This window comes from Eumetopias jubatus, unplaced genomic scaffold, assembly GCF_037043125.1.
Source record: "Eumetopias jubatus isolate StellerSeaLion01/CBP00866 unplaced genomic scaffold, mEumJub1_p1.0 scaffold_10, whole genome shotgun sequence".
Classification (NCBI taxonomy): domain Eukaryota; kingdom Metazoa; phylum Chordata; class Mammalia; order Carnivora; family Otariidae; genus Eumetopias; species Eumetopias jubatus.
Window position 1 is genome coordinate 104,514,303 of NW_028274816.1, and position 16,002 is coordinate 104,530,304.

At 47.4% G+C, this 16,002-nt stretch overlaps 1 protein-coding gene across 1 annotated transcript in view; it reads right to left on the reverse strand.

The window, feature by feature from the left end:
- Positions 1-10,429: 10,429 nt before the first annotated feature.
- The window catches only part of LASP1 (LIM and SH3 protein 1), a 40,177-nt gene continuing 34,604 nt past the window's right edge, over positions 10,430-16,002 (reverse strand). Inside the window, exon 7 of the mRNA XM_028089916.2 lies at positions 10,430-13,380. Coding sequence (XP_027945717.1) covers positions 13,207-13,380 — 174 coding nt within the window. The 3' untranslated portion in view covers positions 10,430-13,206. The remainder of the gene's footprint in view (positions 13,381-16,002) is intronic.

Sequence of the window (16,002 nt, forward strand, 5' to 3'; positions counted from 1 at the left end):
GGCTCGAAGGAACCCGGAAGCAGCATGCATGGTGAGGGCTGCCCTGAGAGAGTGGGGTTTCACTCCAGTAAATGGATTCCAAAGAAGCTCCAGGACTATTTCAGTCTGACTAACGTTTACCCACCGCTTTTACTATTAAAATAGAAACCAGTAGTGTCTCATGGGGCTGAAATCATGCTGGGGCCCTCCTGGATCTCCCATTTTCTTCTCCTTGGGTTTGATCATTTTATTTCTGCTGAAGACATACCCATTCCCACTGGACTTCTCAGAGGCTGGCTTTCTTTTCCTAAGCCCTTGACTTTAACTCACCTCTGCAGCTGAGGAAGGAAAGGAGCACTAGAAAATATAGAAATTACCCACAGAAGTGGAATGTAAATTGTGTAATTTGTGGGAAATTCTCAAGTGTTTGGCAAGAGTTTAATAGGATTCAGGAAGAGTGAAACTTTTGAGAGAAATATAAATTGTGATAACAAAATGTTACTATATTTCAGTAGCAAAAGCACTTACCTTCGTTTTTAAAATGTCAGAAATTAACTACCTTTCCCTGATGAATCGTCCAACTATAATTTCATCGGGGGCAGGAATTTTTTTCTCTGGAGTTTAGTATTTGCATATTCATGCAGAAACAAAGTTCTTGCTTTTCTCCTGGTTTCATTTTCTTCCTCTCATTTTAAGAATTCACCCACAATTAAATTATAAAGATTAAAAATTGGCAGATACCAGAATACAAAATAATACCTTGATTTTAGCCTTTCTTTCTCCCTCTTTCACTCTTTCTCCTGTACATGCTCTGAAAAGCCTAATCCATTTATTTATCAAAACACTGGTGATTCCAAGTTAACAGTTGTACCCATTTGATTATTTGGGGGAGGGGGAAGAAAAGTAGAGGAAAAATTAAAATTTTAATGTAAACTGAATATTTTCAGTATTTCACTCAATAGATACTGTTTCATTCTCTTAGAGAAAGAAATTTGGCTTTGTGAAGTTTCCCTGAATTATCTAAGTCCCCACAGTGGTTTACAAAAGAAGCATGGTTTAACTTAACATGTTTTTGACCCAGATTTTGAATCTCCTTATACACGTGAACAGACATGACTGCTGCTATAAAATTTTTTAAACATATTATTATATTATCCTGGATAATTGTGAGATTATTATCTCACCCTCTCCCAAAATTTGGAACATAAAAAAATCAAATTCATTCTTTGGGTGCAGTAGATAAAGGATATCGTCTTGCTACCAATAAAAAGTAAACTGACAAGTTCTTAATTCAGTTATCAATAGATAAAAACACTGAAACCAAACTTGCAATTTCCTCAATTCAGCAGCCTGCTTTTTGTTTGTTTGTTTGTTTTTGTTTTGTTTCGTTTTTTGCCAAATGCATTTATCATCAGGAATAAAGTGTGATATCAAATGTCTAAGAGGGAGATTAACTTGCAAAAGCACATATTGTTATCACTGGTATCAATGATAACATCAATAAGTGACAGAATAGACACTCATAGTACCACCAAAGAAGGAGTATTGGCAAAATGCATAGCCTAAAATTCCTAGGAGATTGTCCACTTCTAACCAACTTCAGAACAGTCATAACAACAACGTGGGCTGCTAACAGGTCAGATAATTTATCCTATCTCTTTTCTAAATTAAAGATTGACCTGGTCTTCTAGCTCTTTTTTTCCTTTTGATAGTGATTCCCTCAGTCTCCTTTGACTTTCATTGGAGGCTGATTTTTACTTCTACTAGGAAGCAAGCCCCATGACTCGTCACTATATTTATCTTACCATTGTTCCTAAACACCCACACACACCATACCAATAAACTAAGGACACTTCTTTTCTTAGAAACTGATTTAAAATTTATATCTTGTGATAAATACTCTATACCTTAAGAAACCATGGAACGTCTATCCTTAACATTTTTTTTGATAATTCCTTCTCATGCCCTTCTGGTCCCTTAACTTCTTTATCGTATTCACAATGCAGGCAGTAAATTACTGTGTTTGGGAAGTGGTTTAATCATTCCAGAAGTTCAAGTGGCTGCTTATCAGGTTGCTCTCCGTAGCATGAACAGTAGACACCTTATTTCACACTTTTCCAGTGCTTTGATGACTTAGTTCATTCTTCCTGTTCTTCGGATAAGAACAAAGATTTTATTACCAGGATAGTCGTCCACCTTAAAGTGGAGATTAGAGCAAGCAGGAGGTGTGCAGGGAAAGATGCAACGGGGAGAACCATCTTATGTTAATAAAAAACAAACCTTTACCTCTTTGTGTGATTATTACTTGAGAGTCAATGTCTTTAAGTGAATAGTACTCAATTATATGATTCGAGATTTCTTTTCACTTCCACTAGCAGGTAGCAGTGAAACCTGTAAGAAATCAGGTTATGGACATATGCTCCTTGGTTTATTGAAACGTCACTAAGATAGGAAAGATGACCTGAAAGACAGCTGTATTGGATAGTTTTCTCTAGGTTAAAATAAAAAGTGCTGAAGTACCAAGAACACAATTTTTTTTCATCAAGAGAGAAAATATAATTCTGGAAAATTCTTCAAGTAACCAGAGACTTAAAAAAAATAGTTTAGCCCCTGAAAGGCTTTCTTATAGATATGTACAAAAGTGAAAAATATGCGTTATTTTTCAAGTATTGTATTTATGGCAAAATGTCTTTGATACCTAAATATTAATATTTGCTAAATTTTATTTAATTTGTTATTTATTAATATTAATAAAGTTTAAATTAGAAACATTCTAACTTGTATAGAGTTTGTTATTATGCAAGTCATTGAGTATAATTCCTTTATTTCTTATGGAGGAACTTTTTTTTTTTAAAGATTTATTTATTTGAGAGAGCGAGAATGAGGGAGAGTACATGAGAGGAGGGAGGGTCAAAGGGAGAAGCAGGCTTCTTGCTGAGCAGGGAGCCTGATGTGGAACTCGATCCCGGAACTCCGGGATCATGACCTGAGCCGAAGGCAGTCGCTTAACCAACTGAGCCACCCAGGAGCCCCTGGAGGAACTTATTTTTATTTAAGCTGTTAGTTATAGCTCTACCGTGATCAAAACACAAAACATCTTAATATAATGTTGCAATTAGGGTGCCTAGGTGGCTCAGTTGTTGAGCGTATGCCTTCGGCTTGGGTTGTGATCCCAGGGTCCTGGGATTGAGCCCCACATCGGGCTCCCTGCTCAGCGGGAAGCCTGCTTCTCCCTCTCCCACTCCCCCTGCTTGTGTTCCCTCTCTCTCTGTTCCTGTCTCTGTCGAATGGATAAATAAAATCTTAAAAAAAAAAATGTTGCAATTAGCTTCATATCTATGTATATTTATGCTTAGTATTACAGTATATGTTAATTAAATAATTTCATTTACTAGCAACAGCTCATAAATTGAACAATAATCTGTAAGTAGAACAGTATACTATTCTGCTATTTAACTTAGAGACCAAATTCCCAAGCAATTAATGTTCCAAATACTACAGTTATCATAGTTTAACATCAGTTTCAAAGAACAAAATATGTAATTAAATATTGTGGATTACCTGCAATTTTCCATGACCACAAGATCTGTTTTTCTTTTTTTAAAAGATTTTATTTATCTATTTCACAGAGAGAGAGCGAGAGAGGGGACACAAGCAGAGGGGGTGGGAGAGGGAGAAGCAGGCTTCCCACAGAGCAGGTCCTGAGCTCTATCACAGGAACCCTGGTACCATGACCTGAGCCGAAGGCAGACGCTTAACAACTGAGCCACCCACGCACCCCAAGATTTGTTTAAGAACAAAGAAATTCTTAAATATGTCTAAATGTATCTGCCTTAGCATATTTGAGTTCATAATGGGAGTTGTGTCAATGGCTTTTTCTGTTTCCTCTTTTATATATGACTTTGGTTGTTTAAAACTGATGGGAGCAAAACTAATTTAGAAGAGGTCATTCTAGGTTTAGCAAATATTTGGAGTGTGATAAAGCCAAAGTATGTAATTTACAAAGACAATTTTCTTTTTTTTTTAATATTTTATTTATTTGACAGAGAGAAACACACAGCAAGAGAGGGAACACAAGCAGGGGGAGTGGGAGAGGGAGAAACAGGCTTCCTGCGGAGCAGGGAGCCCGATGCGGGGCTCGATCCCAGGACCCTGGGATCACCACCTGAGCTGAAGGCAGACACTTAACAAGTGAGCCACCCAGGCACCCACAAAGACAGTTTTCTACTTCAACTATGCTTAAGTCTTTTATTAAGGGAAATTCCCTTTTTTTGAGTAATTTAAAATTAAAATGATACTTTCAGGGGATTTGAAGTCTGAAGAATGCTAATTTAAGCCCTTTAAAAGCAAACACATTTTCTGAAATTTAATAAATCATGTCATGCCAAGTTGCAAACTCAACAAGTTTGGATTTGATTCTGTATACCCAGAACAATGAGTCTTAGGTGGCTCAAAACTTAGTAACATTTATCTTTCCATTACTTAACCATTTCCCAAAATATATCCTCTTTCTCCTGAAATAAAATACATCACTTTCCCATACAAATCTCTATTTTTTTTTGTCAAGAAAGCAGGAATTAGTGTATTGCCACAATAATTTTTTCTAAGTAACTTACAATTATTTAGAGATGTTTTTATTGCGTTGGTGCGGGCCAAGTACAATACCCACTCTATAGGACAGGGTTGCCTTACGACAGATTTGTAAAATTTATACAAAACTTCATATTACAGAAGTAACTTTTTCCAGTGTTTTATTCTGTATGAAAATGCCAATATATGCCAGTATACAAATAGTTTAAATGTGAAATTAAAAAAATATTGAAATGATGAATGCCATAAAACTCTATTAGAAGCTGGCATATTATAGCATGTCCACAAAGTCCTAAAATTTCTTCCAAAACATAATCACTTATTTTTTAAAACCATAATATTTCACAAGTAATATGGGCACTCTTTCTGTGTCCTTCCATTGCACGCAATACCAGTGATATGTATCGATGGGGTATAACTGAAACGGGCTGCTTGTTTTCACGGAATTGTTTAGTGGTTTCAGCTATGCATGTATACAGCCTAAAGAGCCTTGACCTCATAAAAGAACTTCAGAGAGAACTTGGTTAGAGACTAAAACTTGAAGATCCATACTACTGTAATTAACTGTGTACCTTGGACCCCTCCAAAACACTGACACTTGCCTTACAGTAGAAAAAATTTTAGTTTGAAACACGAAGTTATGCCAGAGAGTCAGAGGAATGTTGTAGTGGGAAATGTCATGTCGAGGACTCCCCAGATAACTGAAGATCATCCCTGAATGTATTACTGTTCAGACCCATGCCTCCTACATTAGCTATCTGTCAGATCGCCTCCTGCTGTTACATACCACCACATAGGCGTAGTACTGCTCGTGTTAATATCCACTAAAGAGCTTAGGCAAATTGTCACTGCCACGTATTTGGAGTAAATAAATATTGTCATTTTCTCCTCACAGTGTGGTTGGTGGTGCCAAAAAAAAAAAAGAGTTTTGCAATTGAGTTTTCATTATAAAATGTCATGTGGAGAGAGCAGAAAAGGTAAACTATTAAAAGTTTGTTCCATAGGAATTCTCTCAAAGGTGTGGTTTCCAAAGATAATGCATCCTAGAATTGTAGAATTTTTTTAAATGATTATTTTATTTTATTTATTTGACAGAGAGAGACACAGCGAGAGAGGGAACTCAAGCAGGGGGAGTGGGAGAGGGAGAAGCAGGCTTCCCGTGGAGCAGAGAGCCCGATGCGAGGCTTGATCCCAGGACCCTGGGACTCCAACCCGAGCTGAAGCCAGACACCTAACAACTGAGCCACCCAGGCACCCCTAGAATTGTAGAATTTTAAAATGGAAAGGGGAATTTTAAAATTAAAATTAAGTTAAAATTTAATAAATAATAACATAGTAAACAAGTAATAATTTTGTAGTCCAACCCTTTCATTTGTCAGAATAAACAGAAGCCCTGAAGGTTAAATGACTTATGAAGGTCATTCATTTGTTACCAAGATAATGCTTCTAGAGCAGTGTTTTTTCTTGGCCAGAATTTTAACATGCAAGTTTTCCATTTTAACTGGATCATATATTGTAGTGCCTCAATTTTACTTCTTTTTAAGACATGGAAATTGAATACAATATAAATAAAAACTATTAAGTTAATCTTTCTCATTGTTTATTTTTAAGCTAGAAAGGCAAATCAAATGTAGAACAATTATGATGGACTTTTCAATGGAACAGTTACCACAGATTTGGGGCCCACGTCTACTCTGAATTCCACAATATATGGTTTCCTCAACCCTAATTGGACCCCCCCAAAAAAAAATGTTGAAAGGTTTTTTTTTTTTTTACAGACAAGGAACGCTTGACAACATAAAAAACATTTATTTGGGAGTAAGAGATTTTCCCCCCCAAATAACAAGTAAGATGAGGTATAACTACCCTATTTCAATAATTTACAATTCAGCCAGTCACAAAGAATAAGGACCATATAACCATTTCTCTCTTGAAATGAGAAGGTGGGGTATGGAGTGGGAAAAAATATGATAAATCTTAAAAATTCCAAGGACAAGTTCCTTCTGGCTGGAGAGCGAGACAAAAGGGCCACCATACAAGCTCACACCGCAGTCTGTAAGACAGTGACAAGGTGACTACTTTATAGACGAAGATAGATGTGCTCTTGAACTTACAAGGGACCCCCTGCGTGTGAGAGGGAAAGGAAAGAACATATTTTAGCATCATATGTTGCACTTATACCTAAAGAAAGGCTGTCAAGATGAGTATTTGACCAGTTCTCCATGGTAACTTTAATGAGTCTACATTTCAGCTCTGTGTCCTCAACACCCTCTATCTACATACAGCTCGAACGCACACGGCATCTGCCAGGCATGCCCACGAATTCCTGAGGTCCCAGCTGAGGGCCTCTGCCTCGGAGCTCAAAAAGCCCCTTGATCGCCAGTGGTTAACCATATCCGGAAGGCTCTGGAAGAGGTCTGCTGGGCAGCAGGACGGTTGCTGCTGCTAAGAGGCCTCTGGTTGGACTGGAGACCAGGAGCTGTGGGAAACCGAGAAACAAGGCTCAGATGGGAATAGCAGTGACGCTTTCAGCAACCCTGTATTGGCTATGGACCAACAAATGAGTTCGTTCCTCTCTCCTCACCACCAAACCCCACAGCTGGGAAAGGATGGACGTCTCCCCCAGACCCCACTCCCCAGTACATTTCATTAGCTACTTCATCTTCAAGTGAAAATGAGCCACTGATTAATTAATGCAACTATGGAAGCATAATTGCAAACCACTCTGCTGATATATACAGATGTGTTTTACCTTTAATTACCAAGAGGGGGGAGAAAAAAGACAACTTGGAGTCTGAGCACCTAATTTGAAGGAAAATACTAGGAAATAATAGTCCCTCCCCCCAAGCACACGACTCCCAACCCAAAAATCCTTTGCATTGTGGGTTTTATTTTTCGTTGTAAAAAAAAAATCGTTATTTTAAATTAGGTCTTAAAGAAAGAAGTTGGCATTTCTTATTCTTTGCCGAGTGGTCTGAGAAAGGCTCTATGAATGCACCTGAGGGGGAAAAAAAAAGATAGGATAATAAGATCTCTTTCAATTTTGTTTTTGAATCAATACCCGAAATAATGACCAGAAGCAAAAATCCACCGGTGCGTCAGCAAAGCAGGATGCTCGGCCAGCCCGCTTCATCCTGAGCTGTTCTGAGGGCTCCCCGACGCAGCTGCCGGCCACTAGAGCAGATAGATAATGTAGGACAGAATGACCAGGCCTATGATGGCAAAGAACATCAGGATGAAAATATCCAGCATCATGGAGTCCTTGGCCGAGGAAGCCTCTGGATGCCGGGCAAACGTGAGCCGTGAGCACGGAGGTTGCAGCCAGTGGAGAGAAATGGCTCCCTCTTCCCTCCACTGCTCCGTCTCTTCCCTTCCCCCTCCCAGGGCCCGAGACTAAGGGATGCTGCAGCTCCATCAGCAGCCTTCTCCACCTCCCCGCCCCCAACCCCAGCCAACCAATCACAAAGCCCGGAAGCGGGTAACCAAGGCACTGCTGGATTTAGACCCGGCAGAAGTGAAGAGGCTCAATTTCTCCCCAGGAACCCAATCCCACCCCTTCGTATCTAAATGGAGCCTGCATGATAGGGACGTAGGAGGAGATCTGATCTCTATCCGGATCCCCTAGGAATGAATCCTCCTTTGTCCTCTAACACATCGGTAGCAAATTCTCTCATAAAAATAATGGTTGGGAGTTGGGTGGGCCATGGGCAGGTTGTAAAGGTCAAGTTATTATGGAGGGACATAGACATCTCGTGAGAGCCCCAGTTGGCCTCTCTGGGGTTGGAGCAAACGCTCGTGGGATCCCTGTACTGTGCCAGATACTGCACAGGGGCTGTAATTTCAACCTCTCTACAAGTCTTTTATAGATGAGGCTCAGAGCTGGTCAGGAACTTGCCTGATGTTTCATTGGAAGTGGGGGAGACCAAGATGGAAAACTAGGCTTACACACTCTGGAGACCATATTCTTCTCTCGCCTCCCGACTGGCCCACCCTTTTCGCCTGAAACGCCCCTCGCCCTCCCTGCACGGCTCAAATCCCTCCGTGTACGGTGGGAGGGCCAGGGGTCTCTCCTCCAGCTACTCCCTGTCTCTTTGTGGTCAGGACCCGCATTCTTGTTCTCTTCTGTGTCCTCTTCGGAGAGCTGGGGACAGCGTCCTATCCAGAGAGCGCACTATCAACTCCCAGGGCTGTCGCTGGGAGGGGAGAGTGCCTAGATATGCAAATTCAAGAGATGGCTTCTGAGGGCAAAGGAGAATTAATGTTTTATTTTTTTTAACTGGGTGGTGGGTACTCGGTTATGTCTTGTGTTGTTTTATGCCTTTTTGTGTCTTAATCATTCCCTATTAAAAATACTCCCTGTGACATCTCTGAGGGCTGGTGTCCTCGGCTCCACCCTAAAGAGTTCCTTTGAAGGCCCTGGGGGACATGAGGGGGGGAGGGAGAGGGCACGGGTGACCCCCTTCCACATGCTAGGCTGCGGGAACTGAGGGCCCTTCTAGAAGGGGGTCTAGAAACTGCTCCCATTGGCCCATGCCCAGGAGGTTAGAGCCCAGAGCTTTCTGCGAGCGGGAGGGCTTCCCTCCCGACCGACTGTCCCCTCCAGTCGCTCCGGTGAATGAAGCCTCCTGGGAGGGAGGGCTGCCCCTCAGCCGACAAAAGGGGGCAGGCCAACAGGAGGCAAGATTTACCAACTCATTCCCTTCTGCTGGGAAAATACCAGGCGGCCTGTTCCTTCGGAGAGGGAGCGGGTGTTGGTACTGTCTTCAGCGATCCCCCACGCCCCCCCCCCCCGAGCCTCTGACACCTCCTTACACCGCTCCAGCCCTGCAGACCCACCTCTTTCCTTCTCTCCACGACCAGGGCTCAGGGAGGGCCCCTTTCAACTCCGCCACGGCCTTCCTGCTGAGCCCCCGGTGGGAAGTGCCCCTCTGCACAAAGCAGCTGGACAGGAGACATGGGCCTGGGAGGGAAGGCTCCAGACTCCTTCTCTACCACTGTCCCCTTCCCAACCCTGCAGAAGAGGGGAGGCCACCTGGCCTTCTGGTGGGAAGTCGGACCCAGGGCAGCTGGAGCAAAAGGCCGGTAGGGGGGGATACAAAGACGTGAGGTGCAAAGGGCAGGGGCGCAGGGCCCACAGTGGCCAGGCAGCGCAGCGTGAGGCTGTGAGCGTCGCACTGCAGGTCCTAAGCCCTCAGGCCGGGCCACACCCGCTGTGCAACTTCCACCAAATCATGGCCTCCCCGGGTTTCAGAACCCCATCCATGAGACAGACATGGCTGTAGGTCCTCGGCTGATGCATACTGCTTTGGGCTGGTAGGATGGCTTCCTCCCGTCTTAGCCCACCCAGACTGACCCCGTCATTTCATTCCTCATACTGCGCCAAGCTCTTCCTGCGCGCCAGGCAGCAGCAGGGGGGGCTAAAAGTGCCCCCGGGCCGGTCTCCTGCATCAGTCAACACATCCTTGCTGAGCAGCGATGGGCCTGGCCCAGGGCAGGCACTGGGATTTCGAGGACTTCGACCCATTACCTGCCTTGTGACGGCCCTGGCTAGCGGGGAGGCAGGTGTTAACCAGGGAAATCAGACAGGAAGAGGGAAATCCAGGAGCTCGGGTACGTGTCCGGGAGTGCCACCAGGCTGGGCAGGTGCAGAGTGGCAGGAAGAATTCTGCATGAGAAGGAGGTGCCGAGTCCCCATTGCAGAGCCAACTTCTGCTCCAGGCTGACGGCTTTCAAACTGGTCATTCTCTCCCTGAAGGGCAGCAGGGCTCTCGGGTTCGGGAGGGTGCCCGGCTAATGCCCCGAACACTTGGTGCGCGCACACACAGCACTTCAGAGCCAGAGAGAAAACCAAGTCCACAGGTAAAAATTATACTTTTATTGAGTCACCAGGAGAAAGATTCACTTGTGGTCCAAGTCAAACATTGAGAATCATTAACAGGCCAGAAAGAGTTGATCCCAAGCACAAGCCCACGAGGGAGGGGACCAGAACAGACCAAGAAAAGACAACCACCCCATATAAAAAGAACGGACGGCTTCACACACACACACACACACACACACACACACACACACACACGGATGAAATGTTTGGACAGAGGCAAATTTCACATGGTAATTTGTTTCTTTTTAAATACAGGTTTGTGGGGTGGTATTTTTTTTTTTCCAGCTATTAAAAAAAAAAAAAGGCCCAAAAGTGCGTATGTGAGAGGAAAAAGGCAGAAATGAAGCAGTAAGGTCATTTTCCCTGGAGGGACATGAGGAAGAAAATAGGAAGCAGTGTGACAGAATTCACTTTTCTCACCACTGGGCTTCTTGTATTTTCTTATTGGTCCACTGAAGTTATATTCACATTCTAGCTTTGATGCATCATCTTTCCTGGGATTAGACTGGCCAAAGACCTTTGCGAACTGTATGAAAAGGCCAGGGACTCGGCCCAACCCTTGGTTCTGTGCTCTTGTAGGGTTGGATGGTTCTGGAAAGAAGCAAGGATGCCTAGCAGCCCCTGGGTCCCTCAGCACCAGTGTGACAGTCCTTCTCTCTGGGGGTGTATAAGAAAAAGCCCCGTTTTTAGGATGGGAGCAGCAGAAGGGCCGGCAGCAAGGTCCCAGTGGCTGGCCTGCCTTGTTCTCGAAGAGAACAAAGCGAAGGGAAAACAGGCCGCTTCCTGCTCCTCTAGGCTTTCCTCCCAACACTCTCCGCACTCCCAGCAGATCCTCCCACAAGAGCCGTCTCTGACCTTTGGTCCCCAAATCCAAGCTGTGCTTTGAGATCAAGAGGAAAGGTAGTGGACTGCTGCCTCCCCAAAGCTCCCCAAACTGTTTCCTTTCTGCCTCCCTCATCCCCCAAACCGTCCAACAATAAAGACCCTCCACCTGCCTTCACCTCGGCCGGGGCCAGAGGAGGGAGATGGGTCGGGCAGGGGGCTCCCCCGCCCCCGCCAACAGTCCTTTCTCCATCCTTCTGATTTGGGGAAAATATTCCATCAACCCCCAAGCAGTGAGGACCTGAATGCTGAGATTTGCCTGCAGGGTGCCCCCCCTCCCCTGAAGGGACAAGGAGGCAAACACGGCAACTGGGGAGCCTGAGGTGAAGACAGGAGGGGGAGGCCCAGAGGGGTGTTGAGAGAGCCCAGAGATGAATAAAGCCAAGCAAGGGTCGTCACAGCTGCCAACGAGCGAGAAGGGACTTGGAGATAGCACCATCTTTCCCTTCCTCATCCCGGGGTCTGTGCTTCCAGTTTTGAAGCCCTGGGACCTTCTCCTTCTGCTTCAAGGGGCCTGAGGTTAGCGAGGGGGAGGCCGGGGAGCGGTGAGGCACCCCCAGTGTGGGTGACACAGGGTGGTCTGATGCCCTCCTCTGAAGCCCGGGGCACTGATTTGGGAGGGAAAGAATAGGCCTAGAGCCACGAAGCCTGCCCCCACCCTCACCCCAGCAAGCTGTGGGCCCCAACATCAGCCCCACCCACTCTACAACCACCCCCCTTTACCTCTGCCCGGCACACTGGAAGGGGGTTGGGTGGGCTTCCGCCGTTTGGCAATCGAAGGAAAGGAGGAATTTTCACACCAAAGAAACCACAAGGGACGTCTCTCCCCTGGGGCCCTCCCAGAGACTCCCACAGGCCTGGACCCTGACTGCTTCATTGCCACTAGCCTGTCACAGATACAGACAAGCTCCTTCCCCACATGCGGAGTCCTGGAGACAGAGAGGTCCTGTGGCTTTGCACAGTTCCAGTCCACTTGGCTGTGGGCCGAGGAGGGGCGGCTGTGGGAAGCCTGAGACATCTTCCCATGGGGAGGAGGGGGGTGTGGCCCACCTAACCTAGAGCTCAGGGGGGCTGGCTCGTGGTTCAGGAGACAGCCGGGGCGCCTGGGGACTGGGGAGAGGAGGAAGGAAAGGGGCTGTGGGAGATAACACCCCGTTCCCCTCCTTCCTGCAGCCGTCCCTAAAAGTAAGAAAGGCGAGAGCACTTGACTCAAGCCGTGCTTCCTGGGGAGCTCCTCGCCCACACCGCTCTGTGTGGGCAGGAGAGCGAAATCACAGTGTGAGAAGGAACACATGTGGGGAGGGACGAATGAATCCCAACGCGGGAACTCTACCCTCCTCTGTGGTCCTTGAGAGTGGGAGAGGGTGGTGAGGGGCCCCCTCGGAGGGCCGGCAGCCCTGTCTTTGAGAAGCAGAGGCAAAGCCCCTCCCAGGGGCGAGGGTGGTAGGGTCCCATCTGGGAATGCACAGAGCCCCTCCCCTGGGAGTCCTGGAAAGTTGGGGTGTGTGAGGAGGGGCAGGAAGGTCTGAGGGGGCAGGAAAGAGAGAAGGCAGAGGCCTGGGAGCCAACGGGTCTCCAATCCTGGACCAGCTCCCCGGGCCTCAGCCCCCACTTCCCCCCCAGAGCTCCACACCTGTTCCGTCCAGAGAGAAAACCGAGAAGTTGGTCAAGGGGAAAACGTGCCAGAGGAAGAGCCCGCAAAAGTGGCAGAACAAGGCTTCAGTTGGCAAGAGAAGCTGGAGGAGGGTGGGAATAAACAAGCTGTCGCAGATTTAAAAAAACAGAGACACTGAAGGGTGGACAGGTCCGCCGAGGACAGATGCAATGGCGTGGAATGCACTGAAGACGGCCGGGGGCGGGGCGGGGCCGGGGGCTCAGATGGCCTCCACGTAGTTGGCCGGCAGCATCCCCGTGTCGCCGGTGCGCTCCACGGTCCCATACATCCAGCCGTCGTCGATCTGCTGCACGTTGACGATGGTGTCCCCGTCCTGGAAGGAGACTTCGTCCTCATCGGCAGCGCTGTAGTCATATACAGCGCGGTACCGCTTCTGCAAGGGTGGGGGCGCGGTCAGCCTGGGGCCCGGCCGAGCAGAGAACCTGGGGCTGGCGGGCCGGGAAGGCTCTGCCGTGAATTTTCTCACCTCCGGGTCTCACTGTCTGAGACCCATCACCCTCTCCAGCCCTATGTGGCATCTCTGAAGAGCCAGGCTCTGGGACAGGGACTGAGATTTGCCACAGCTCTGCCCCACCTCTTGCAAGAGGAATGCAGCAGGTCCAGTGAATACAAGGCTTGATCGTGTTTTAAAGACTTCGTCTGGGGAGAAAAATCTCCAGGGGCCACAAGAGGTTCCACTCTCCAACCTCAGCCAAAATCCTAAGTTTAAGGCCCTGGCCTGGGAAATGCCCAGGGAAAGCACCTGCCGTCCACCTGCGGTCTTGGAGGTGGGCAAGATTCTTTTTTTTTTTTTTTTTTTTTTTAAGATTTATTTATTTATTTATTTGAGAGAGAGAGAGAATGAGAGATAGAGAGCACGAGAGGGAAGAGGGTCAGAGGGAGAAGCGGACTCCCTGCCGAGCAGGGAGCCCGATGCGGGACTCGATCCCGGGACTCCAGGATCATGACCTGAGCCGAAGGCAGTCGCTTAACCAACTGAGCCACCCAGGCGCCCTGGTGGGCAAGATTCTAACATCCTCGCTGCCCTTTACATGGACTTGACTCCAGGGGTCAGCTCAGCCTTCATGGTCCCCCAGCTTGGGCCCTGGGATCTGTGTGCCCATGGGTCTAGGACTGGAGGGGCCCCTCAGGGACCTCCCAGATCTGCCCCCATGGCTCCATGGGGGCACTGGTGGCTCAGTGAGCAGAGGCCGCAGAAGGTTGAGGGCAGAAGCAGGGAGACGAGGGAGGAGGCTGTCGCAGGATGCAGGCATAGCTGGCGGTTGTTCAGCCCAAGAGATAGAGGCAGAGTTGGTGATAAGAGACCAAGGTCACTTCGTGGGGCGGGGTTGACCTCTTATCCTACACATAGCCTTCGGGGCTGATGGAGCTGGTTTCTGCTGCTCGAAAGAAAGTTTGCAATTTGGTGCTGCAGGGGTCCACTGGGACCCCTGCTCAGCCCTTCTGTTTCTGGCCTCCAATCTGTTCATCCACTGTGATCTCAGGGGGAGCTTTCCAAACTGCAAACCTGGTCGTGTTACTCCCTGGCTTTAAAATCCTTCAGCGGTGTCCCACCTTCTTGAGCACCAATTTTTTTTTTTTTTTTTAAGATTTTATTTTTAAGTAATCTCTACACCTAACGTAGACCCCAAGATCAGGAGTCACATGCTCTATCGACTGAGCCAGCCAGCACCAAATTGCAAACTTTCTTTCGAGCAGCAGAAACCAGCTCCATCAGCCCCGAAGGCTATGTGTAGGATAAGAGGTCAACCCCGCCCCACGAAGTGACCTTGGTCTCTTATCACCAACTCTGCCTCTATCTCTTGGGCTGAACAACCGCCAGCTATGCCTGCATCCTGCGACAGCCTCCTCCCTCGTCTCCCTGCTTCTGCCCTCAACCTTCTGCGGCCTCTGCTCACTGAGCCACCAGTGATCCTTTAAAAACATAAATCAAAACCTGTCACGCGGCATAGCTCACCAATCACAAAGGCCTTCCCGAGGCCTACGAGCCCCTGCAGGATCTGACCTTATCTCCTCCCCTCTTCCTCCTCTAATCGCCTTGGCCTTCCTGCTGGCCCCAGGGCCTTTGCAGTTGCTTTCTCCCTGAACCACTCACTCTTTCATCTTATTGAGGACTCTGCTGCTCTCCCTCCCATCACTCTGCTGTCTTTTTCTTCCCAGCATGTGCCTCTATCGGACCTTAAATATTATACACCTACTTGTTCATTGCCTTCTTATTTGTCTCCCTGACTGAAATATAAGCTCCAAGATGGCAGGAAGGTGGTCTTTTATTCAGAGCCAAACCCCTACTGTCCAAAACAGGTTTAGCGAGTATGTGAAGGACTGGCTACTCTATCTGGAATCTTATCCTACAGATGACTTCTCAGGTCCTGCCCAGCACCCCACAGGGCATGGACAATCCCTTGTTTACTCCCTTGTGCCCAGGGCATGAGGCTCCAGGAGGACACCTATCTCAGGCTATTTTACTTCTCTAAGTGTTGTCTCTCCTGCTCCTCCATGAGCTACTACTTCCAATTCCCAGGAACCGAGCACAGAGGAGCTGAGCGCAGCCAGGAGCTCAGGCTGGGTGGCTCAGCAGCCCCCTCCGTGGGATAGGCAGCAGGGTTTACAGACCGGGGACTTCAAGTCTAAGGGTGGTAAGCCTGATCCTGCCCCATTTCCTACTTTGCTCATCACTGACTTGGCAATGTCGCTGAGTGCCTGCTCTGTGCCTGGCTCAGAGCCGATGAACCAAGAGGACACGGCCGTGCCCGCAGAGAGCTGCAAATCCAGCAGGGGATGCACACAGAAGTTAACAAACAGAACAGTTCTGAGTTGGGAAAAGTGCTCTGGAAGGGAACCAGTGGGGCGGGGCGGGGGGGGCAGTGATAGAGAGGTCAGGGGAGACCCATTTGACATCGGGGTGTTTGGGAGGACCCCTCAGAGGCAGGGGCAAGCTGAGATCTGAAGGATGTTGGGGGGGTCATCCTCATGAAGAGTGGGGAGCAGGACCAAG